This window comes from Phaenicophaeus curvirostris, chromosome Z (genome assembly GCF_032191515.1).
Source record: "Phaenicophaeus curvirostris isolate KB17595 chromosome Z, BPBGC_Pcur_1.0, whole genome shotgun sequence".
Lineage (NCBI taxonomy): Eukaryota > Metazoa > Chordata > Aves > Cuculiformes > Cuculidae > Phaenicophaeus > Phaenicophaeus curvirostris.
The window spans coordinates 57,578,320-57,603,819 of NC_091431.1; the positions used below are offsets into that span (position 1 = coordinate 57,578,320).

The window sequence follows — 25,500 nt, forward strand, 5'->3', positions numbered from 1 at the left end:
CCGCTCGCGCGTGCACCCGCCCCACAACCACCCGCGGCCGCCCGCGACCCGGAACGTGATCGCCGGGGCTGGCGGAAGGTAGGGACGGTCCCTGGGCCGCGGGCCAATGGGAGGCGGAGGGCGGTGCCGAGAGGGCGAAAGAGACCAATAGGGAGTGGAAGGCGGTGCCAAATGGGAGAAGACGACCAATGGGAGGCAGAGGGCGGTGCTGACGGGCGCTAGTGACCAATGGGAGGTGGAGGGCGGGCCCGAGACAGGACAGTGACCAATGGAAGGTGGAGGGCGGGGCCGACGGAAGCCAGTAACCAATGGGAGGTGGAGGGCGGTGCCAAGCGGTAGCCAGTGACCAATGGGACGCGGCGCTCTGTGCCCGGATGCGGCGGGGGCGGTGCGCGCGGGCCGGTTCCGGTCTGCCATGGGTGGCCGCAACAAGAAGCAGCGGGCGGGCAGCGCGGCCCACACCGCCTCTGCCGCTACCGCCGCCGCGCGGGCCCGGGCCGAGGCCGCCGCAGCCGCACCGGAGGCGGGCGGCCGAGTGGCGCCACCGCGGCCCTCACCCGCCTCCAAGGAGCTGCGTGTCAAGCAAGGTACCGAGCCCCGGTCGGCGCCGCCGGGGCGGGAGCGGCGGAGCTTGAGTCTTTACTGCTTGAGTAGAAAGGATGCAAGCTTTGAGGTTTATTGGAGAAGAGGGAGACCCTCTGTGTCCGTGCAGATGGGGACTCGTGGGTAGAAGAGAAATAAAGACCGAGTGTGTATAACTGAGAAATCCCACGGCTTGGGAATAGCTGAAGTTTGGATTCTTCTGCCGAGGTGGTTCTGTTTTTCCTTTTCCCTGAGCATCTATTGGCAGCTCCGCTGAAGAGCCCCCGCAGCAGGCGCTGGGTAGGCCCAGTGTCAAGCTGCCTGCTTTCCTAGTGTTGGCTTCTTCAAGTGGCAGGTGATAGGATGAGAGGGAATGGCCTCAAGTTGCACCAGAGGAGGTTCAGATTGGACACTAGGAAAGATCTCTTTCTAAGATCCGCTCACCTGAGCGGATGAGCCCTGCTGGCGTTTGTTGAGTTGGTTGCCAATTGTCTCTGGTCAGCTGGTCAGCAGTTCTTGTGGAGCGAGTGGTGGTGTGGTGCTCCTTCCGTAATGAGCTGTTCAGCATGCGCGCAAAGCCAGCGTCATATGGATTTGGTACTGGCATTTTTTCAGTCATGAAAAAAGCCCAGTTGAGCTCCAGGGCTGGAGGTACTTAAGCAGTGTTGAATGAGCTGAGAGATGATTGTTTGAGGTACAGCCTGAAAAAACAGTGTTCTGCAGCTCTGCAAGACTTTTCAATAATTCCATTTTGCCAGAAATAGCTCAGATACTTTATAACATCAATAACAGCTTAGATTGTACAGTTTAGTCAAATCATGCAATGGCCAGACCATTTGAGATTCCATCTTGTTAACATGAAGTCTTGCAATCAATTAGTTTAAAATTCCCAAATGTGTTCCTGTACTCTACTTTCACAAATAGGGGCCTGCTAAATGTATTTCTCTTTTCTCCTCCTCCAACACCATGGTGTTCTTAAGAAACTATCCTGCATCTCTCCCAGGTTGTCTGCTGTGGTGAAAAATAAGTCAGTGCATGTAAAAAGTAAGTTAGTATAGTCTAATACTGTGTACTTACGCAGCCTGTTGGTAAGTGTCAGTGATTAGCTTGTGAATGCTAACTTATCTTTGTAGCTCCTCACCAGAGGTAACAGCTATATTCCGACATGCAGTTACCTACACCCAGTCCTGATCTAAAACTGAGCTTCTCCAGAGCCTCTTTGTAGGTAGCACAGCACAGATGAGCTGCTCAGCCTGCCCACTGGGAGCTGCGAAGAGCCTTGTGGAGCAAGTGTTGCTTCCTCCAGGGCAGCGCACAGCCTCACAGAATAGAGAAAGCTGTAAGGCTTTAAGAGGTATTTAAGAGTGACTGTAGCAGGTCAGACAAAAGGCCTTTGACACCCAGTACCCTCTCCTTAGATGGGGACACTACAGGCTTGGGAAGGAGTGGCTGGAAAGCTGCCTGGCAGAGAAAGACCTGGGGGTGTTGGTCGACAGTGGCTGAACATGAGCCAGCAGTGCACCCAGGTCACCAAGAAGGCCAGTGGCATCTTGGCTTGTATCAGAAATGGCATGGCCAGCAGGACCGGGGAAGTGATTCTGACCCTATACTCAGCACTGGTGAGGCTCCACTTCGAATGCTATGTCCAGTTTTGGGCCCCTCGCTACAAGACATTGAGGGTCTGGAGTGTTTTCAGAGAAGTGCAATGAAGCTGGTGAAGGGGCTGGAGAACAAGTCTGACAAGGAGCAGCTGAGGGAACTGCGGTTCTTTAGCCTAGAAAAAAGGAGGCTGAGGGGAGACCTTGTTGTTCTCTACAACTACCTGAAAGGATGTTGTAGTGAGGTTGGTGTTGGCTTCTTCCAAGTGATAGGTGATAGAGTGAGAGGCAGTGGCCTTCAAGTTGCACCGGGGAGGATTAGATTGGACATTAGGAAAGACCTCTTTGCCATAAGGGTTGTGAAGCACTGGAACAGGCTGTCCAGGGAGGTGATTGAATCACCATCCCTGGAAGTGTTTAAAAGACAGGTAGATGAAGACCTTAGGGATATGATTTACCAGTGGACAGGTACAGTTGGACTTGATGATCTCAAAGGTATTTTCCAACCTAGTGATTCTATGAAAATGAGGTAGCTAGGTAAGAATAGGTCAGATAAACAGTGATCCTGCTGTAGGGTGCTCTTACATCCTCCACCAGCCATGGCTTAGGGTTTTCCTGAGCCAGATGCAATGTTTTTTCAATGCAATTCCAAACTGATTTCTTTGCTATAAAGCTATCCTATCTGCCTGCGGACTTCAGTAGATGTCCAATACTCACAGCTTTGGTGGCAGAGAGTTCTATTACATAGCTATGCGCTTTATAAAAACCTTCAAGTGCATAGCTATTTGGTAAGCACTCGTTGTTCCAGTGTTGAGAGAAAGAGTGAACAGTCTGTCACAACCTGGACCCATGAGCCACACGCTTGTGTTCGGCCCTGACTGGGGGGGAATTGGATTCATTTGTCTGTGTGGCGATCCGGAGGCCAATAAGGTCACTCCCAGGGTAATATCAAGAGCAGTATTTATTTCTGGCTCTGGCAAGCATAAACACACCAGTATACTGGGGTGCACAACACAGACATGGCGGGGTGCAACCACCCACAGTTACAGAAATAAATCCCCGAAAACAGCCCAGGTCCCCCAGATCCGATCCTACACGCACACCATAAGGTAATGGGTGGGAGGCAGAGAGAAAGAGAGAGAGAGAGAGAGAGAGAGAGGGGAAGAAATCACCACATCGACGGCAGCAGCAGATCTTGGGAACACATGGTGACAGCAGCAGCTTTTTCCAGGCCATGTGGTCCATGCTGGTCTGATCGAAGTGTGAGAGTGAGAGCAAGCATGGAGATGAGAGTGACACTGCCCCGTGGCTCCCTGAGAGCCCTTTTATAAGGCCCATCCGACCCCCATCTGCCCATGTCTTTTTTGCGGGCCCAGCCTTTGGGTCTCGCGGGTCCAGGACAGGAGGTGGGGGGAGTGGGGCGGCTGCATCCACTCCCCCCCCACAAGCCAGTTCCGTGTCCCGATTTCAGCCAAGCAAGGGAGAGCCGTGCCTGGTCCTGCGCTGACTTTTTGCTGAACCCGGCACCACAGACAAGGTGGTGCCACAAAGGGGTAGTCCTCAGACAAAATGTTTAAGGCAAAGAGATAAACATAGCCTGACTTTACACAGTCAGTCTCAGTTCGTATCATGTGACACTTGGGATTTTATGTTTTGTCTGCTAACAGTCATATCTTCTTCACTATTCCTTGTTCAAGGGCCTTTCTGTACTGTTGATTATTCATGTTGTGTAACTGCACATTTCTGACAAACTGCTGCAATATTTGCACTAACCTTTATGCTGGGTCTGCTGTAGCTACTCTAAATAATGGTCCCTGTGTTCTCCTTATGTAGTTGATGGTTGTTTGCAATTTGCAGGTCCAAAAACTTACAGTTTCAGTTCAACATCAGATTCCAGTGCTGCTGCAAATCTAGATAAATCTGTTCTTAAGGTGAGTATCTTTTATAGGAAAGAAACACCTTTGGTTTTCCTACTATTATCTTAACTGAGTAAATATTTCTTAAGCTTTTCTTCAGTGTTATGTTATGCAGGCAAACTGCATGTTTATTGAGCTTAATTTGTTTGGGATTGGAGTGTGCTTTAAAAAATAGGTCTACACTAACAGGGCAGGAGAAGGCCTATATTTTTACTTAAAAAATGATACATTGCATGGAGGACAGTTGTGCTAGGGCTTCTTGCTGTGCTTATGGATTAATCTTCCTGTCAGTGGAAGAACGCAGATTTTATACAACCACCTCAGTAGCAACCAAAGCTTGGAGCATTTCCTATTAGTGTTAAAAATACTAAAATTATTATTTTACTGAAATTATATTTTTAGGCCAGATAAGAAGCAGAGTGTCCCAGGTTGTGTCTTGATGCTTAAGTAATTTTACACTGGTTCTTGTAAGCAGAGGAGAAAGACCTTGTCCTTTACAACAGAAATATTTCTTCCATTTCCTTACAGTATTTCCCTTGACATACTAAATTTCCTTGAGGATGTAAATAGGCCTTCTCTGTAATAAGGAATGAATTCTTCTGTTTCCAGTAAAACTCATAACTTGCAAAAGTAAAAAGAAAAAAAAGTGTCCCTTTTGTGATAAGTGTTTGTCACACCTGGGGAAAGCTGGAAAAGTTGGGACTTAAATGGCAGAGTTTTCTGCGTTTTTATTTCCTTAGCCTTGAAGAGCATTGATGTCTCAAAAAATTGTAATATTCTACTGCATATCAACTCATTTTCTCTGTACAGGTAATGATAAATGGTAATTTGGAGAAAAGGATTATTGATGTAATCAATGAACATAAGAAACAAAATGATGAGAAAGGAATGATTTCCAAAAGACTCACTGCTAAGAAGTTACAGGTAGAGTTCAAAGTGTTGTTCTCCAACCATTGTTTAGTTAAAATAAAGAGTTTCGGGTTTTTTGTCATTTGTATTGTGTTTTACTGCATTTCCGGAGTGTGCAAGCCAGTGTAACCTGCTTTCCAGTAATTACATTAATAATTAGTGGAACTGACAAGTATGCTTATTAGGTAACACGCATCTTTATGGGTGTGATAACTAAAATTTGAGTCGTCAAACAAGATAGAAGAATAGAAATTAATCTGAATATTTTTTTTCCTACATTTTTTGTTCCATGTAGCTGGAAGATTGTAGGTTTAACTTTCTAACTAGAAAATATGTTCTGTAGAGAGGCTGGGATGTAGATTGATTTATACATATGCATACGTATTTACAATAAAATATTATAAAGTCTGTATGCACACCAGGATTTTCTAATCAGCCTTCTGATATATTGATTTTTTCTGCTTACCTCGATTTAAAGCCCTTTCCTGATATGTGTGAAATAGGAGTTTGCGGGCCTAGATTAGATTGCCAGGTTAAATCCTAATATTTTCTGACTTTTTTATTTATAGGATGTATACATGGCCTTACAAAGGTTCTCTTTTAAGACCGAGCACATTGAAGAAGCAATGAAAAATACACTTTTATATGGTGGTGATCTTCACACTGCACTTGACTGGCTTTGTTTAAACCTTCCTGACGGTGAGTATGGTGAGAGGAGAATTCTCATCTGTTAAAAACTGTAGATTGATAGGACCTGCTCTGATATGGGAATGCTTTTTAGTAGTAGTTAAATGTATTGTCTTGTAGACCTTTTGTTCCTACTCTTGTGAAAGTCCAACCAGTTCATGCTGGCTTATCTGAATGCTGAAGCCTAATGTTATAAATGACTGCACTGCCAGGCCTATTCAGCAGTGAAGTATTTTATTATCTGGGGATGGGGAGCCGGGTTATAGAGCACTGGGTGCGCTGGGAGCTTCTGCTCTACCAACACGCACGCTAAACCACGCTTGCCACACCTTTTTATAGATTTGTTCTCCTGCGTATTCATTTAGCCTCATGAATATTACAATCACCTTTGAGAATGTTTCCTTATGGATATTCATTTAGCCTCATGAATATTACAATCACCTTCGAGAATGTCCCTTCCCCTTTGTGCACCCGGCCCCTCCCGGACCGCCCAGGGCCTCTCAAGAGCTGCTCCCCGAGGCTCCACAAACACAGACCCCCCACCCCATCCCAACACAGCAGTCTGCACAATCCAATACAGCTAAACCCCGCAAAAATGTTCAACCGTGAATTTCATCGAACGCTTAAACCTGAAGATAAATATTCACAACTTCACAATTGTCGCCATTTCCTGTCATGCTGACACGAATCTCCTTAATATCCATTCTCACACCTAATTTTATTTCAGGCATCCTATTTTTGTTTTATACTAGCTTTCTCCAAACACAACTTTAAAAGATTTTCTATAACTACTGTTGATTGTTTTTTTAATTATATGGGGTTTTTTTTGTTTTGAAGATGCCTTGCCTGAAGGTTTTAGTCAGCAGTTTGAAGAACAACAACAGAAACCTAGAGCAAAATTTTGTTCTCCAATGAAATGTGAACCTCCACCACACTTAGCAGATAACAAAAAGAAAGAAAACGGCCCTGCAAAGAAGGTAATCTGAGAAATTTATTTACTGGGAGAAAGAGTGGGCAAAGATTTCTAAAATACAGAATTTGCGTTGGCTTCCAACACTGAAGTGAAAAACCTCTGAAAATACCATATCCTTAATACTGAAGGTAACATTTTTTCATGTGAAGTCCAGAAGCCTCTTCATAGGTCATTTTTGTTGTAAAAGATAGCTTAATTTTCTCCTGGAATGGGTTCATTCTATTTGTTTACAGATGGCATTCTTGAGATACTTATGTGTCTGTGTACTTGCAGTGTTTTGATTTGTGATCATTGACCTAGAAATTGAAAAGATATCTTAAAGTAGGTTGGTTTTTTTATTTCTTACAGCAATTATAATAATTTAAATGTTAAGATCTATGTAAGTATATGGTGAAGTGTTTTAACCAGATTGGAGAAGTTTGCTCCATGGGTTTATGCATTGTTTATGTCATATAACTTTATAGATAAAATCTGAAGCAGTAGTTCCTAAGTACTGGTAGAGAAAAGCATTGGTATTTTCACTTACTGTTATCACCATTCTTAATTTTCATTGCTCTTCCTAGGAGAAAAATGGAGGGAAAGAGAAAGAAGTGAGTATGAAGGAATGGATTTTGCGGTATGCTGAGCAACAAAGTGATGAGGAGAAGAATGAGTCTGTTAAAGAGACAGATGAAGAAAAGTTTGACCCGGTAAGGCAGAATAAGACTTGATGGAGGTCTTTCAAAAACTACTGTGTCTGGTACATCCGCAAGTGATAGATCAATTTGTTAAAAATTGGGGATTTAAGACTTTTTTATGTTACTGATTTTTACATTTGCAGGCTACCAAGAGGGAAATGTGTTGAAACTTCTCCTTTCCTACTTTGTTTTTTCTTTCTTATTTTTACGTACTTGGTTCAGAATACTGAATGCGTTGTGCTGGAAAGAAAATATTCTTGAAGCACATCTTGGTGAGATTAGGAATGTGACTATCTAATTCTGAGAGGTTTTGACTGTTAGTTACCTGGAAACTAATTGTTCTTCTTTGTGTGAGCTTTGTGTGAGTGGGACAAAACTGCCCCATTTTTTTTATGAAGTTCGTTAAAAGTGAAATGCATACAATATTCAACTTGTAATTAATATTTCTGTTTGAAATAGAATGACAGGTATGTACTTCTGGCTGCCAAGCTTTCAGAAGCAAAAGAACAAGCAAGCGTCTCCAAGCAAGACAAAGACAAACATGGCCAGAAGGTAGCACAGGAGAAAATAAGAAGAATTCAGCAAGGTAGAGCTGTGCATATTAGCTGTGTTTCCTTTTGTGGCCTGTGTATTTGTTAGGCAAATAGGTGTCTGAGTCAAACTGAATTGATTTCATCATCTTTTACACCACTATGTGAATTGCAGGCTTTCCTGAATCTGTCTTTTCTGTGTAGATCAAATTCTAAAAAGATAGTGACATTTCACTTAGTACCCAAAACAGAAGTAGTATGAAGTAATATAATTAATCTTTTTCTTTATAAAGAATGGTTTTTCAGCAAGTGGTGCATGTAAGCTATTTTCTCTCTCTGACAGAAATGTCAGTACTTGAAGAACATCCGGTATTTAATCCATCTGTAAAGATTTCAAACCAACAACAAAGTGAAAAGAAGAAAACTCCCTCACCTCAGCCTCAAGAAACCACTTTGAATTTGAACTTGCTTGAAAAACCTGATGGTGCTGCAAAGGAAGAAAAAGGTGTGTTGGGAATGGTTCAGTACAAGCTTGAAACATGCCCCACATTTCCAGTATTAGTTCTTGTTTTTCTAGGTTGTATTGCATTGCAGTGCTGAGTCATCAAGCTCTGATCATGGTAAAGGCAGGCAGACTACTTCACTGACTGAGTTGGCTTTAAATGATCTGTATTTTGTTGAAGTATTTTCACTGCAAACCTTCAAATTGTTATGTTATTTTCTGAGAGCCAAACTTCACTAGAAGTTTTTTAATTATTGGGTGATCAAAGATGGCAAATGAAATATTGTAATCCATTTCCTGCTAGGTGTTTTTGTGGGAAAAGAGGTATTTTTCGTATATCATTGCTAGTATTTCTGCAGAACATTTCAGGAAATAGTGCTGTCTAGTAAAAATGCGTTTGAAAAAAGATAAAAACGTTCTTAGCAGACTTAAAATGTGTCTTTCTGCTCTTATAGTGAAAAAGAAAGAACCTCTAGATGTAAGAAATTTTGACTATAGTGCTCGAAGTTGGACTGGTAAATCTCCAAAACAATTTTTGATTGACTGGTGCAGGAAGAATTTTCCCAAGAGCCCAAATCCTGCTTTTGAAAAGGTTCCAGTTGGAAAATATTGGAAATGTAGGTATGTATTTCCTCTAAACTGTACATTTTCCTTTTGGTTTTTTTAAGAATAAAAATACTAGCTACTTCTATCTCATCATGGTTTTTGAGATTTACATTAGTATAGCATGCTTAACCTGAACTCTTTTTTAGTCCACCACGGATATTTTCCACTCTGGATATCTCTGCAAAAGTGATGCTGAAATTGGACAGTGTCACAGAGATAAGATGCTAGTGAATAGTCCCATAAAGAAGGGATTCGATTTTAATTCCGTACTGCTGCTGAATGAAAGGTTCTGAAGTGAACCTGTGAGATAAATTTGGACAATTAAGTTATTGTGTTCTTATTCAAAGTAATGCATTAAATTATAGGTTTTAAGTGTATGAATACCAAAAACCTTTTGGGGATTGTTTAAAATAAAATGGAAGTTAAATTTGTATGAAAACTGCTGTAAATTTGTAACTAAAACAGTGCAGCATTAATAAAGTATTGGACAAATAGAATAGACATGGCATTACACAAGTAACCTTTCTTTAAGGAACCAAGTAAAAGAAGCTGACAACTTGCTCAAGTTAGAACCTACTAATATGCTGTCCCCTTAAGAATGAGAAATTTGGCTGCCCAGTCTGGCATGCATCTGTTAAACAGAAGTTTGCATCTCTCATAGACCACTGTCATCTCAAATCTATGCTAAGTAGTTACAAGCACGCAAACAAATATTCATACCAGACTTCATTGGCTGTTTCTTTTTACTAAATATTACTGAGTAATGTTAAACTTATTTAGCTTAATTTCACTGCTATACTCTTGTGTTTAAAATTTTTCTTTTTTTCTTACTCGTAGAGCTAATCATGGTCAGTTTTCACCCTCACCTTTTTAAAGTATTTTCACTGCAAACCTTCACTCTTATGTTTTTAACAACATTAACAGATGTGCTATTTATATAGGCAACAAAAATTAAGATAAATGCTTGTATGAATTTATCTTTAAGGGTCAGGATTACCAAATCATCAGATGATGTAATGGCCATGTGTCCTACAATCGTTACAGAAGATAGTATGCAAGCACAACATCTAGCTGCTACTTTGGCACTCTACCATTTAACCAAAGGACAAGTAAGATTTTCACCAATGTTACAGTTCTTAGCTTGGAACCTACCCCTGCACTTTTGCTATAATAGTTGCAGTTAAATTGTGAAACCAGTTTAATGAAGTGTTTCACATTAAATTGTTTTCTTGTATTGTATGTTCTTTTGCTTATATGTGCGATCATGTGCATGTGTTGCAGCACACAGGGAGGAAGCTTTTTGATAGTAAAACTGTTCTTTCAGTGTTGTAAAGGTTGCAAGCCCTATTTCATATTTTGTCTTAACTATTGCTCCTCAAGTTCATTTGCACATAAAATGTTAGTGATACTACTAAGTAGTACATAAAGATTTTTTTCTGTTTTTTTTCTCCTGAAGTCAGTTTATCAGTTACTGCCTCCTACCTACCGGGACGTCTGGTTAGAATGGAGTGACATTGAAAAGAAGAAGGAAGAAGAAAACAAGATGGAAACCAACAAACCTCGTGATAACTTCATTGCTAGATTATTAAACAAACTCAAACAACAACAACAGCTACAATCTGAAAACCAACCAAAAGTATCTGAAGGTCCTGAAGATTCCTGGGAAAACCTAGTTTCTGATGAGGACTTTAGTAGTCTCTCCCTTGAGACCTCAGACACGGATAATTTGGAACCTTCCAGGATTTTGTTCAAAAAGCTGCAAAGTTCCTCCAGATACCAGAAGCTTCTGAAAGACAGACAGGAGTTACCTGTGTTTAAGCATAGATACTCAATTGTAGAAACTCTTAAAAAACATCGAGTAGTTGTTGTGGCTGGTGAAACAGGCAGTGGGAAGAGTACCCAGGTGCCTCATTTCTTGTTAGAAGACTTGTTGCTAGATGAAGGATCCAAGAAATGTAATATTGTTTGCACACAGCCCCGAAGAATCTCAGCAGTGAGTCTGGCAACCAGAGTTTGTGAAGAATTAGGCTGTGAATCAGGACCAGGAGGAAAAGTAAGATGTCTGAATTCCTTTTTCTAATCTTCATCAAATACGAGGGACTGAATTGTTGGTACAAATATACGATATGATTTAGTAGTGGACAGGTGCAGTTGGGCTCGATGATCTCAAAGGTCTTTTCCAACCTAGTGATTTTATGATTCTGCAAAATGAAAAATTATTTCTTACGCAGCCAAATAATTAGATGTTACTTTTTCTTGAGAAGGGCTTCTTGGTATGTCAGCTATTTCTTTCCAAATTGTGACCTGTGAACCTCTGGGTATCCATATGCAATTTCTAGAGTATGTAGAGGGTGATGAAGTGCAAGTGTGTTTCATAATAGGAGTGGTCAAATATTCAGCAGATTGCCTAGACCCTGACATTTCTGTCACTGGGGCTGGAAAAAACTCCTGTGAGTAAGACTCCGAGCAATCTAATTTGGCCTTGAGAGCGGCCCCTTCCAATATAAATTATTTTGTTATTTGTCAAAACCCAGTATACCGTATGGTTTTTGGTAGTCTATCTGTGCAAAAGTAGTTTTGTTTGGGGAGTGCAAAGAACCCTGAAAAGAAGACAGTTTATTAGATCTCTGCTACTCTAAGGAAACTTAGTTGTAGATTTAAGTGTATTTTCCCTTTCTTGACAAAGGAATATGTATGTATGTAGAAAACAGTGTGATATTCATTCACCATAGTATTTAATTAGCAGCTTATGCAATGTCTGAATCGAATAGTGCTTAAATTTCAATTAATTTTTGATTTCTGTAGATTGTATGCCATTTTAAGTTATTCCTATATTTTTCATATCTTTTTTTTAAAGAATTCCTTGTGCGGATATCAAATTCGTATGGAATCAAGAACGGGAGAAGCTACCAGATTGCTGTACTGTACAACAGGTGTCTTGCTTCGGAAACTTCAAGAAGATGGTCTTCTTTCAAGTATATCTCATGTCATCGTAGATGAGGTTATCAGCTCTTACTATTCTGCAGAAGCTATAGCTATATTGGGCCTTGGCTTTTGCTAAAGCCTTACTATAGATATGTTTTTCTAATTCTAGGTACATGAAAGAAGTGTCCAGTCTGATTTCTTGCTAGTTATTCTGAAGGAAATTTTACATAAGCGTTCAGACCTGCATCTGATTTTAATGAGTGCCACTGTAGACAGTGAGAAGTTTTCCAGCTATTTCTCCCACTGTCCCATTTTAAGGATCTCGGGGAGGAGTTACCCTGTTGAGGTAAGTAAATGTGAATTTTGTGCAAGACGTTTTGTGTGTGTGTACCCAGTGTTTGCCTGGTTAGTGTCTATAAAAAATATCTACCACTTTTTTCGTACCAAAAATACATACCTTAAATGTGTGTTTCAAGGACTTGTAGCCCTTTTCCTTTTTGAAAATTCAAAATAGCTTCAGTGCTTTGAAGTACAAGGTTGTACTATCTTTTTGTGTTGGATTTATTATGGATTAAAATCCATTAGTGACGCTTTGATTTTTCTCTATTCAATCTCAGTTGAAATGAAAGCATTAAAAAACTCCCTTCTCCCATGAAACTTTGTTATTACTCTGATTTATGTTTCTCATGCATGCTGTATTGTCTGTGGTAAAGGTAATGCTAGTGATCACGTGGGGAGGCCCATTAACAAACTTGTAGCAGCTCTAAGTTTAGGTTTTTGAAAATCAAAGGAAGTATTAAGATCTATTACAACATCAAAAGAGAAAGGAATACCCTGTTCAGCTTTGTATGTAAGCTTTAAAAATATGATAAAGTGCCAATTAGTTTTTGACATACCTTGTATTTCTTCTGGAAATTTCCATGAAAGATTTTCCATGTTGAAGATGTGATTGAGGCAACTGGCTATGTTCTGGAGAAAGACTCAGAATACTGTCAGAAGTTCTTGGAGGAGGAGGAGGAAGTGACAATAAATGTTACTAGCAAAGGAGGTGGCTCTACGAAGTGTCAGGTAAAACAGGCATTTCTATTTTGGCTTGGAAACTTGAATAGTTTTTCTATTATTTTGTAACTTTAGTTTCTCTTATTAGATGTGATTGGGTTGTATACTATCAAATATTCTTTCGGTTGATAAGATGGAAACCAAGTATTACTAACACTGCACCCTTAACATTTGTCTTCAGCTCCTTTATAGCTGCCTTGATTTTTTGACATTTCATACTAAGTTCTCTTGTGCAGATTCCTAAGAACAGAAGAGGCAAGGTCATATTCTTCTTAGCTGAAAAGCATCTCAGAGCTTCCAACTTTCCATGCCAAATGAGATGATTTACCTGAGGTAGTTGCATAGAGCTTTTTGGTTTAACAGGCTGTGGCTAATCCTGTAGGTACTCTGCAGTGATGGCTGTATGTGCTTTTGGGTAAGAATTCTTGAAGGGCATAAGAAACCATCTGACCTTGGGCAACGTAGGCTGTTCATCATGTTTCTTTCTGTAAACTGGTAGTTACCCCATCACAACAGCATGCTTTAGGTGAAGCCCAAGTGCTCTCCTGAATCATTCTTCATCTTTGTGGTTTATTTCTGTTGCACCTTCAGTACAGAAGGCTATGTGATGGCAAGATGCTGTAGGTGCGTTGCTTAACATGCATTGATTAGCCTTATGCTAGGCCTGTACCTGTAAGATGTTTATAAACAAATTAAACATCTGTATGGTCTGCTTACTCTCCCTTCTTCCCCCTTTCCTTCTGCTCTAAAACACTGCAGGAGTTCCCATTCCTAACTGTCATTGCAACCATTAGCTGATAAGGGTGAGATGGGGGCAGGAGAAATGGGAGAGTCATTTCTTATACCTCAAAAAAGGGAGTTTTGAAAGAAGAGTAGCCACCCTGTTATCCTATTTTGAATTGATACCAATGGGGATGCCAGATATAGACCTGGGAGCTGTTTTCATTTGTAAAGCGGACTTTATAGTACTGTTTGCACAGACTTTACTTTTTACCTTTTTAAAAAATCTAGCAAGTTGTTTAGCAGCAGTAGATGACTGTGCACAGGTTATGTATGTGGCTGTGATTTAACTCACCAGTTCTGGTGGCAAGTCAGTCAAGTTAGTCAATTAGATGTCTGTTATCTCAATCTCTGTTTTAGGAAACCTAAATTAAGTGAATGACAAGTTGACCTACTGTCTTACGTTCTTCCGCTGAGAATATGTTTTTTTGTCCTGCTCTCTTTAGGAGTACGTCCCAACCCAGTCTGGATCTGGTATTGATTTGGCTCCTTACTATGCGAAGTATAGCAGTCGTACACAGCAGGCTATCTTGTATATGAATCCTTACAAGATCAACCTCGAACTTATTTTGGAGTTGCTTGCATACTTAGGTACAGTCTACATCTTAAGAAGCTTATATACTTGGGGATATCCTTTATTTTCCAGTGCTTTCTGCTGACAATGAAGTACTTTACTTCATTCTTACATGATACGTTCTAAAAAGTATTTACTGCAGGGACCAGAATTAGTTCCTTGTCTCAAGTTAAACTGTTCACAAATGCCTGTTTGTTTTAACTGTGTGCCTGTAATGTAACTTTTCAGATAGAAGTCCCCAATTCAAGAACGTCGAGGGTGCTGTGCTGATCTTTTTACCAGGCCTTGCCCATATCCAACAGCTGTATGATCTCATTTCAACTGACAGAAGATTTAACTTGCGTGATAGGTAACACAGATACTATCTATAATGTTAATAGTTTAACTTGGTGAGTATCGTTGGGTTTTCAGGTCTGCCATTTTTGAAGAGGGAAACCAAGAATTGTATCTCTGAGCTGTTTGTGCAACAAACGTACTTCTATTATCTATTAATGACACAAGCAAATATGACAGTGCTTAATCACAAAGCACTTGACTACTTTTCCACTTCTTAGGATATGGAAGCTGTCATAAGTGGGATAATAGCTTTCTGTGGCTTACTGTTTACATGGAAGTGACTGCTTCCTGAGAAGAGATTCAGAGTAATCCACCAAGAGAAACAGCATAAAGTTCTAGTGACAGATATGTTTGAAATTTATTATGCGGGTAACTACAAGTTAGCAGCATAATGGCATAAAAAGAATATTTACGGTCAAATTCTAAAGATTCATAGATGTCTGAGATGTCAAGATCCAGAAAAGAAAGGAAAAAAGTACAAATTGCAGTGACTGTCTCATCTACGAAGGCCTTTATTACTTAGGCTGAATGTAGCACGTGTTTATAGTTCTGTGCAAAATTTCAGTAGTGATCCTTGTCTTGGAAGCACAATGTAAACAACTCAGGTTTGTGGACATCCATTTCCCTGTTTTTGCTAGGCTTTTGTTGTAAATTAACCTAGAGTTCTGCAGCAGTAGGATATTTTTGTGTTATTGCCAAATAGGAGAACAGCCCTATGAACTAATTATCCTTTCTTGATATTGTAATAAAACACTGAAGCAGGCTTTCATACCTAATAATACAAAGTTTTATTCTATCAAGTGTCCATTGTAGTTGCTTTCTCCAAGCTTTTGTCATAGTTCTGGTCTCAGTTTTTTACTGTGTCTTAATTTGATAAGCGTATGTTGATTAGTGTAATTTCTTGTTCTAGGCACAGACTGATAGCTTTGCATTCTGTCCTTTCAACTCAAGATCAAGCAGCTGCATTCACAATACCTCCTCTTGGTGTTAGGAAGGTATGTTGTATTTAGAAAGGAGCAACTTTCCGTGGATGCAAGTCTGGATTATTTTAAAATTGAATCATACAGAATTACACAACAACCTGCATTCCAGTTGTTCCTGGAATTGTCTTGCTGCAAAAACCTATTTCTTCTGATTTGGTGCTCTATAGCAGGTAGAAGCTAGCTTGCTGCTTACTTGACAGCAATCAGACAATATTTTAAGCCTAATATTTTGTTAAGAGCTTCATTAATTGTTGTTTTCCTATATTTTAACTATTTGTAACCAGTAACTATAGCTTTTGTCTAAGAAAATAGTATTTTACTTACTGCCAATTTTGGCAGGTACTAAGTAGTAATTATAAAGCAAAAAGTGAATGCAAAGTTCTCACTTAACTTTTGATTGCTCAGTAATTGAGAAAGACTAAGCCATTTTCCAAGCTGTGTAGCTGTTGTCAGATGACTTAAGGAAAAAAAAAACTTTAACTAGACTTGTTCTGTAATACTTGCTAAAAGAATGAAGACTGTTAAACATTCTGTAATTCTTCTACTTATATTATGTTACTTCTTTTCAGATTGTTTTGGCAACCAATATAGCGGAGACAGGTATTACAATACCAGATGTTGTCTTTGTAATTGATACTGGGAGAACAAAAGAAAATAGGTGAGTTTGATTTTCATCAATCATACTGTGACTACTGGATATATTTGGAGGTTAGTACTGCAAGAATTTTTTAGTATCCTTGTTAAACAGAATTTTGTCCTGTTTTGGACAGAGAGAGTGCTGAGCTCATTGAACAGCTTGCAGTTTAGGTACAAGTTTGGGATTTTCAGTTGGTGTAAGGAACGGCAAGAGTTGTTCATCAATATGAAGAGTCATGATTAAGTACTGCCTTAAAAACAAAGTAGGTCTTTTTTTATACTGTCTCAGGTTTTTTTGCCCATTTTAAATCTGAAACCAACCCCCTACTAAATGTACTGGAACAAATCTGAATTGTCAGGGAGGTGAAATAATATAATAGTTCTTTTGCTTTCCAATTTTAGTACTTCAATTACTGAGTTGTATCCAAGTTTCTATGATGTACTGTTTTCCCCAGCTATGCTTAGTTATCAAAACTAAGTACAATCTTTTCAAATAGATACTGTGTGGCTACACTGTAAGTATCCTGGCATTTAAGTTGAGCATACATCAAAATTTTGTTTCTGAAATCTGAATGTGCACTTGCTTTGCAATTTTTAAGGTATCATGAAAGTAGCCAGATGAGTTCCCTGGAGGAGACCTTTGTTAGTAAAGCCAGTGCTCTGCAGCGACAAGGAAGAGCTGGGCGTGTAAGGGATGGATTTTGCTTCCGAATGTACACAAGAAACAGGTACTGTAAACTTAGCAAGATTTAAGTCACAAATATCTCTGTCCTTTTTTACTATGCAAAACCAAGAAATCTTCACTTTACTTACTGCAAACTGAAAAGATGAAACTGTAAAAAAAATACAGATAATTTGAATATTGGCTGACTAGTGTTGTAATACTTCATTTCATGATTTTTAGAAAAGTTAATTTTATTCATAGCATCTCTATAAAGTAAATATATGAAAAAAAATCATAATTAAAGAAAAAGTGGAGCACCAAAGAATTGTAGAAGATCTGTTTTCCACTATATTTACTGCCCTGCATCCAGCGCACATGCCACCTCCTGAACCTTGAATTTTTTATTGGACAAACCTATAGGTTTCTGAAGTGGAATCTCTGTGGTTAAGACATGGGGAAAATAACATTATACAGGACTGCAGAAGTAGTTTCTGGTACTACAGTGGAATAAACTTTTTCTAGCTTGTCTGGAAGTTTGAAGCAACTTTCAGCTGAGAAGCAGTTAAGATAACCAGCAAAATGTGCGTTTTAGCCATATGCAAAACTTCCAGTTTGAGAGCTATACACTTTAAAAATTTGTTCGGAAAATCAGTTGTTGCTTTCCAAGCTACCGTACATGCCTTAATTCAAATGATAAACCGTTTTGCTTACCCATGCACTATTAAAACACATGCCTCACCCCTCCCTTGCCCCTGAAAAGAACATCTGCAAAGAATGAATGTGTGAAACCTGACTTTGTAAGTTGAATTCAAAGATTGAATTGAATATCTGTGATTCTGTTTTTATGATGTTGCAGGTTTGAAAGTTTCATGGAATATTCTGTTCCAGAAATACTCCGTGTGCCTTTGGAGGAATTATGCCTTCATATTATGGTATGGTTTTAGTGTCAGAATTACTGACCTTCTTAGCCAAAAATATTACATGTGCCTTTGGAGGAATTACACCTTCATGCCGTCATGAGATTTAGACTTTATAATTACTGACCTTCCTACCTAAATAAGGTTTATTAGCACAGGACTAGTCCAGTGTAGTTACTGGGGCTTCTCGCACCAGAGCAGGGTGGGGAACCCAGTATCCGTATGCTATGGAGAATTCAGAGCGTACTGCTGAATGAGAATAGCATGCTATACTGTTCCAGTTTACCTCAGAGTGACAATTCAAACTTCATTAAAGAGCCTTCAGACTAATTTCTGCTTAAGGAAGTAATTCCATTCCCTCTCCTCCTATCCTTAATGAGCAGGATATGCGCAAGATCACTAGCAGCCTGGCAGATTAGTGTGAGGTTGAACTACATGTCGTCAGGTTTGAGAGTCTTCTGCCCATCTGTGACCATTGGTAACAAGCTTGTCCAAGTGGGCATGCCTTGCAGAGTCCTTCCAAATAGGAAGTTTTGTTAAACTAACATGGGTTTTGTCTTCGTTTTGGGAACCAAGAGGCTGGTTTAGAGGTGAGGTAATGTGGATTTCAATAAGAGTGTTCCAGTTTCCCGTGTAGCTACTATAAAAGTTTGTTATAATAAATCTTTATATTGAAATATATGCCTGTTTACTCCACAGAAATGCAGTCTTGGCTCTCCTGAAGATTTCCTTTCTAGAGCATTAGACCCACCACAGCAGCAAGTAATTGGTAATGCAATGAACCTCTTGAGGAAGATTGGGGCTTGTCTGTTAAATGAGCCTAAGCTGACTCCACTGGGCCAACACCTTGCAGCCCTTCCTGTCAATGTAAAGATTGGCAAAATGCTTATATTTGGTGCTATATTTGGCTGCTTGGATCCTGTGGTGAGTGAAAAAAAATTATAGGAATGGTTAACTCTTTACAATTAATCTGCTTTCTTGTAACATAGTATTTTTAAAGGATGATGAAAGAAGTTGAAATTCTTATTTTAAGGTGGGGTCACCTTAAGTCTTTTCTGACCTAAATGCTTCTATGCTTCGAAACTCCTAGGTACTAGTCACAAGGGGATAGTCAGACTTGGTCTTCAGTTCTGCCTGTTACAAGCCCAGGGAGTATGACACTTGCTAAAAGAGCTGTTTTATGTGTGAATTAAACCTATCTGGATTACCCTGCAATTTATCAGCCAAGAACATGCTGATGTAAAGTTACTGCAAATTAATTGATGTGTTAACTTACTGTATGAAGACTGTGGCATAGTTCACACTTTCACATAATCAGTTTAATTTACCAAAAATTAGGAGGAAACATGGGTACATTAGTTGCTGAAAACTGAAAGTTCTTTGTTCTCTCTGTATCCCTGTTTAACGTGGTATAACCTAAGCAGTATAATCTGACCTTCACTGTATTGTATCACATATTGCTCTGTCACTTGACAAACCATTCCATGTGAGTTTTGAGATTTAATATTTTTTATCAGTCTATATAAGGCATTACATAAACAACATCTTTAAATTCTGAATTCTACATAGGAAATTCTTCTGATAAGTTTTCCTTGAGGCTTAGTAGAAGATTAAAGTATCATTAAATATTACTGTAAAAGAAAAACTATTTGTATGATAAACCTATAAGCTTATAATTAAATGCTTAGAAGTGCTATATACTTTACTTATTGCAGGCAACTCTGGCTGCTGTTATGACAGAAAAATCTCCATTTACTACACCAATTGGTCGAAAAGATGAAGCAGATCTTGCAAAGTCATCTCTAGCAATGGCGGTTTCAGACCATATAACAATTTACAACGCTTACCTGGGGTAAACTGTAATTCTCCTGTGCTTATAACTAGATGCAGATAACACTTAAGTGATGTGGTTCTATAAAGAATCCTTAATTTTCTTTTGAATTGCTTGCACCTGAAATCTTTCTCTTCAAATTGCGAAATACTAACACAAAAGGATTGCTTGCTTAGTACCTGATCCTTTAACTCCTTATACCTGTGTTTGCACACACACAGAGGTGTGCTGTCTTGTTTATCATAGTGCTTAAAGTATTTTGTTTGCTGTTGGTGGTATACTGACTTGTATATTTTGTATTTAAGGGACTACAAATAACTGTTTTCAAATGGCATACACGTGTGTTACTTTTTAGGATATTATTGCTACATCTCAAACCACACCTTATTTTTTTTCCAACTGTCAAGACAGATAGAAGCGTGTAATTTTTGAGAGAAAAAAGCTTGTATTTTTGTCTATCTGTCAAAACTATGTTACAGGCATATATTCTCTAGAGTGCATTCATCTTCATTAATGCCACTTATTTGAGGAGAATGCTGACCAAAACAGTATTGCCTTTTAACTTACTACCAATTTTATATTGTTATACTCTTGATGTGATTCTCTTTGCTGTGATAAGACAATTTGTTTTATTTTTGTCCTTAGCTGGAAGAGGGCACGACAAGAAGGGGGGTACCGTGCTGAAATGACATATTGCAGAAGAAATTTCCTTAATAGGACTTCACTTTTAACTCTAGAGGTAAACCAAATAATTATGCTCTACACTCAAAAGGAATTTGTTAAAATTTCCCTCTGAAAGTGTCATGCCTTTTTAAAGAGGTGATATATCACAGTTACCGTTTCGACAAGGAAAAAACAAGCAGAATGCTGGGGCTTAATGAAATGCATACCCTCAGTCAGGGCAGCTGTGTCTGCATTTGAGTTTTGATATGCACGCTTTGGTGTACATCTTTGCCAATGAAGAAGCTGCTCCTTCCTTCTACCAGAGAATCAAAACTTATGAATTAAAATACTTATGTTGTTCTTAATATCAAAGAACAGGTTTGCTAACAGTTATTTTTTGATAGGAGCGGTTGGACTCGATGATCCGGTGGGTCTCTTCCAACCTGGTTATTCTGTGATTCTGTGATTTTGAAAGATGAGCCACAAATGGCCATTCATTTTTGGTGAAAAAATGTTTTAATTGGTCTTTCCTATATAAGTTTGGGTGACTGAGCTCTCATAAGTGTAAGTGGATATTAGATGCAAATGTACCTTTCTATTTTAACTACAAGTCAGAGATTTTGTATTTGCAGATTACGTAGTACAATACATCTAATCCTTTGTTCCAGACAATGTTTTTCTCATAGAAACAACCAGTATTCCAAGTGTTTTTCTAGTAAGAGCTTTTCCCAGGGAAGACTTAAATATTTGGGATGGATTTTCATTGCCTGCTAATGGAGTATGTACCTTTTTGAAATCAGAGTTTTTCTAAAACTTTTCTAATTTCAGGATGTAAAGCAAGAACTTATAAGGGTGGTCAGAGCAGCGGGGTTCACAGCATCTACAACACAGTGTGGGTTGGATGGAAATGGAGCCACACAATCCCTTTCTCTCCATGAAATAGCTCTTCTTAAAGCTGTGTTGACTGCAGGGCTGTATGACAACATAGGAAAAATAATATATACAAAGTCTGTAGATATTACAGAGAAGCTGGCTTGCATGGTAGAAACTGCTCAGGGGAAAGCACAAGTGCATCCATCCTCTGTAAATCGAGACTTGCAGACATATGGATGGCTTCTTTACCAGGAGAAGGTAAGTGAAAACCATGAAGGTAGCTGATAGTTTGTATAAAAAAGGTGGAATTGTGGTTCTAATATTAAATAACATACACCAGTGTAAAAGTATAAAGTATACCTGAATGTCAATGTCTTGTTCATGTTAAGAGTCTTTAGAATCTAGTGGTTCTAAAGCCCATAAAAATTAGTTAACTAAGTGCTGAAGAAAAGGAAGTCAAGGCTGAACATCATGAATAAATCTGTTGTTCATGGTGAAACTGGTCACTATAAATGGAAGTACCTTTCTCATGTCGTTTAATTTAATAGCATCATTAACTTTTTTAATACGGTGATGTTGATTTTGATATGATCACTTTAAGAAGTAATATGTGGTAACACTTCAAAGTACACTTATTCTTTTTTACTATTCTAAGCAGACTCTAAAGTTTTGTAACTCGGTACAGGCCTTTCCTATCCCCAGTAATAACTTGAAATGAAGTAGCCAATTCTAATTGACTGCTGAGCTTCCGAAGTGAATTCCATTTTTTCTTTTCATCACTTAATTCCCCTTCCCAACTGAAAAATTTATCAGCTGTTTGCTAAGTCTGGGTGTTTAGTTATTTAAACTTCTGTTACAACAAAACCTTGACAGCAGTTGCTCAATGGCCTACTTTCCTGTAGAGGAGTAGGAAATTACATGCATTAGACTTCTTAATGCATATGACGCAGCACTATTTTTTGGAAAGCTGAAAATATTTCCTGACCCCAACGACCTTGTAGTGTAAAAGGCAAGACAGCAGCTGAAGTAGCCAAGTTATTCCATGAGCAGTGGAACAGTCGGCCTGCATTTATATGGGGAGATGCACTCTAGTTTCCTTCTTCGCAGTACAGCTGCTTCACGTTCCATTCAGTCTTTGTCGGCAAAAGTCTCCAAAGCCAGAGTTAGCATATGCTAAGCCTTAGAGTTTACTCTATGTATTTATCTACACATGTGCCCTCGTTTATGCTTGTGTGCATGTGCATCTCTGGATAGAGTGACAAGCCGGCTGCTGCTAAGAATGTAATGGGAGAGTTTTACATGCCTTTTAGCACTAGGCTAACATCAGGTTTCTGTTTGGCTTTTAACAAGAAAGTTGTTGGTTTAATTAATTTCCTGGTAGTATATAAGCCTGTAATTTACTTAGAGGCCATGTATTTTGTGTGGTCTAGGGCAGACCAAGCTGCCATCAATTATTCTGCGTACGATGACCTGTGTCGATTGGATCATAAAAGGAAAAAAGTGTATTTCTTAGTTTTAAAAGTGTCAATCAAATTTGGTGTTGTACATTATGTGGTTTGGGGTTTCTTTGTTGTTTTTAATGCTTGTGTTTGTTTATATGCAGGTGAGGTACACTAAAGTGTACTTGAGAGAGACTACTTTAATATCCCCCTTTCCCATTTTGCTTTTTGGTGGGGATATAGAAGTCCAGCATCGGGAGCGTCTCCTGACAGTTGACAGCTGGATCCACTTTCAGGTGTGCTGGAGTGATAACTGCCTTTTGCGGTTCCATGGGCTTTTGTGTTATGCTGCTGATGTGGAAGTCTGATTCAGAACACTGTGTGGGACAAAGACAAGAGGGACAAAAGGAGGAGAAAAACAAAGGAAATGATGGGAAACTTGTAATCAGTTGTAAAAAAAAAAAAAAAAAACAAACAAAAACCCCAACCAAATAGTTCCCCCTGTCTTCATGAAGAAAGTGAATATTCTTTCAGAAAAGATGTTGGAAATAGATACAGTCTAATCCTTATTTTATAGAGTTGGTACTGAAAGCAGATGTGTGCTATTCTACTGAGATGCTAAGCAGAATATGTTGGTTCTTGTGGGTTTTTTTCCGTAACAGATACTTATTGTACCACAGGCAGCATGTAAATTAAATAGAATGGAGCGGGGAGGGAGGAAGGGGTAAAATGAAATATTCATGAAAGGGGGTTCAGCTGTAGGTATCCAAATTCCTAGCAAGACTTAGGAGGGGTTTTGCTTTCTTAGGAGTCCAGGCAGACCCTCTGAGAGGGAAATGTGTAGGTGTTTTTCTTCAGGTATGAAAATTAAATTGTACTTTTATACTTTGGGAAAAAGCAATTAGAGCAAGTAGGATACTGGTAAATTAACAATTTCACCGTGTACTGGTTGTTCATGATACATGTGGGAACGTACTCTGTTATCCTTCTGAGCTGCGGCTCTTTAGGCTGTGATGCTGTAAACGGGTTTTTAAAGATGAGAGCACAGAATAAGCCCAGTCGTTTCATGAGTACGCTATCCATATGCTTAAAATTGTGTATATGTGTTGTATTTGCAGGGATCTTGTTATGAACATGTATTTATATGTAAGGTAATCTTTGAATCTGTTTTGGTATAAAATACCTGAGTGAGCATTGCAAATATTTGTCTTCTCTATTCTTTACAGGCTCCTGTAAAGATAGCAGTAATTTTCAAACAGCTGAGAGTTCTCATAGAGTCTGTTTTGAGGAAGAAGCTTGAAAATCCTAAAATGTCACTTCAAGGTAACTTCATTACTGCATTGCTGACATTACTATTTATTAAATGGATCTTGTGGTAAATCTGAAGAAGCTTTAGTACGCTGTATCCTCACGCAGTAGGGTTAGTGTGACTTGCATATCATTCCATTACCTTAAGAGCCATCAAAAAAAAACATTACTAATCCTACATGTGTTGCGTGGCTCAGCCCAGATGTGTAAGGATCTGCACAACTGCTGTTTTAAAGATATACCTGATAACAGTATTTAAGATAGCAGTAGAAATGGTGCAGTACGCGTCTCCAGTAGAAGTGCAGTTGTGTGTGATGAACTTCAGACACAGATGAATTTTAAGTGTTATGAAAGTTGTTTCGCAGTTTAGGCTAATGATGGGGAACTGCATGTTAGCCTCCAAAGTAAAGGAAAGAGGAGCACCATTTGAACTTTGAACACTAGATGGTCAAAAGAATATTGTAGGTGGGGAAGAAGAAAGGTAGTTCCTATATGTTAGCGTAGTTAACCATCGCTTTCTCAGTCCCTTTTGTGAGAAACTGAAGTGGCCACAACCAGTTCATTGAGTAATTTTATAAAGGATGCACTGTGGACATACTGTTTGCCCATTTGCAAATGGAAATCACTTGTCTTGCTTTAGAGTCTGACACAGTCCAAAATGTTAAGATTTTAAGTTGCTGACAGCTAGACTTCTTTTCTAATTTTCTTGGGGTGTGGGAATCAAATTTTTAAGCTCACTCTTTTCCACTCACTGTTTGTTTTCTTTCCTAGATGACGAGGTCTTGCACATCATCAAAGAACTGATAAAAACAGAGAATGGCAACTGAAACCAGAAATTGATAATAAATTAGAGCCTAAGTAATGGCAGGGGATATATGCACTCCAACACTAATGTGTTGAAAGTGTTTTATAATAATTAGTGTTGATACGAGCCATGATTTGGAAAAGCTGCATGATTTTGCATAAAATTTACTGTTCTCAGTATAATTTTTAAAGATGAACATTGAATGTGTTTAGCCTTTACAATACATTTGGTGCCATTTGTCTGACTATACCAATGATGGATGGAAGCAGTCTCTTTTCAATATAGGAGTGGCTGTGGCCAATTAATTTTTTTTGTTTATTGTACTAATCATGCTCTCACTGGTGATGCCGATGAAATGATTAAAGATTGGGTCCTGAATCTCAAAGCTGAGTAGAATTCCATTATATGTGTGCAAACAAAAGACAGATGCTTCTTACGTGGGTTTCCTAAGTGGCATTTCTTTTTATCTACAAATTTACAGTATTAAAGCAATACATCTTATAGATGTCTTTATTTTTCTGTATGGTTTACATTCAGAAGATGCTTCATAGGAAGGTAATATGGATTGCAATGAACAGGTGCTCAGCTAGACAAGTGTACTGACCAGCAGCTCTTCCTCATCCTCTGCCTCTTCTCGCACCATTTCCTCTCTGTTCACCATGACTTTTGTCTCTCCCTGCTACTGTAATACATTTGCTGTCCCTTCCATATCTTCAGTTTTTTGCAC

At 39.1% G+C, this 25,500-nt stretch overlaps 1 protein-coding gene across 1 annotated transcript; it reads left to right on the plus strand.

Annotated features, from left to right (window-relative positions):
• The first annotated feature begins 415 nt into the window (after window positions 1–415).
• On the plus strand, window positions 416–25,274 carry DHX29 (DExH-box helicase 29). The gene is made up of 27 exons (XM_069879888.1): window positions 416–587; window positions 4,038–4,111; window positions 4,907–5,020; window positions 5,575–5,704; window positions 6,530–6,669; window positions 7,229–7,354; window positions 7,802–7,928; window positions 8,216–8,377; window positions 8,830–8,995; window positions 9,966–10,089; window positions 10,437–11,033; window positions 11,838–11,981; window positions 12,075–12,251; window positions 12,833–12,973; window positions 14,191–14,335; window positions 14,547–14,667; window positions 15,565–15,649; window positions 16,207–16,295; window positions 16,873–17,001; window positions 17,794–17,869; window positions 18,554–18,778; window positions 19,570–19,706; window positions 20,331–20,424; window positions 21,177–21,479; window positions 22,825–22,956; window positions 23,887–23,983; window positions 24,740–25,274. The coding sequence occupies exons 1-27, from the start codon at window positions 416–418 to the stop codon at window positions 24,793–24,795; spliced, it is 4,083 nt and encodes a 1,360-aa protein (XP_069735989.1). The 3' UTR covers window positions 24,796–25,274.
• The last annotated feature ends 226 nt before the right edge of the window (window positions 25,275–25,500 follow it).

Coding starts and splice junctions, on each gene's coding strand:
- DHX29 (XM_069879888.1), top strand. CDS start 416: ATGGGTGGCCGCAACAAGAAGCAGCGGGCGGGCAGCGCGGCCCACACC. Junction 12,252..12,832: donor GGAGGAGTTACCCTGTTGAG/GTAAGTAAATGT, acceptor TTTCCATGAAAG/ATTTTCCATGTTGAAGATGT. Junction 21,480..22,824: donor GGCTTCTTTACCAGGAGAAG/GTAAGTGAAAAC, acceptor GTTTATATGCAG/GTGAGGTACACTAAAGTGTA.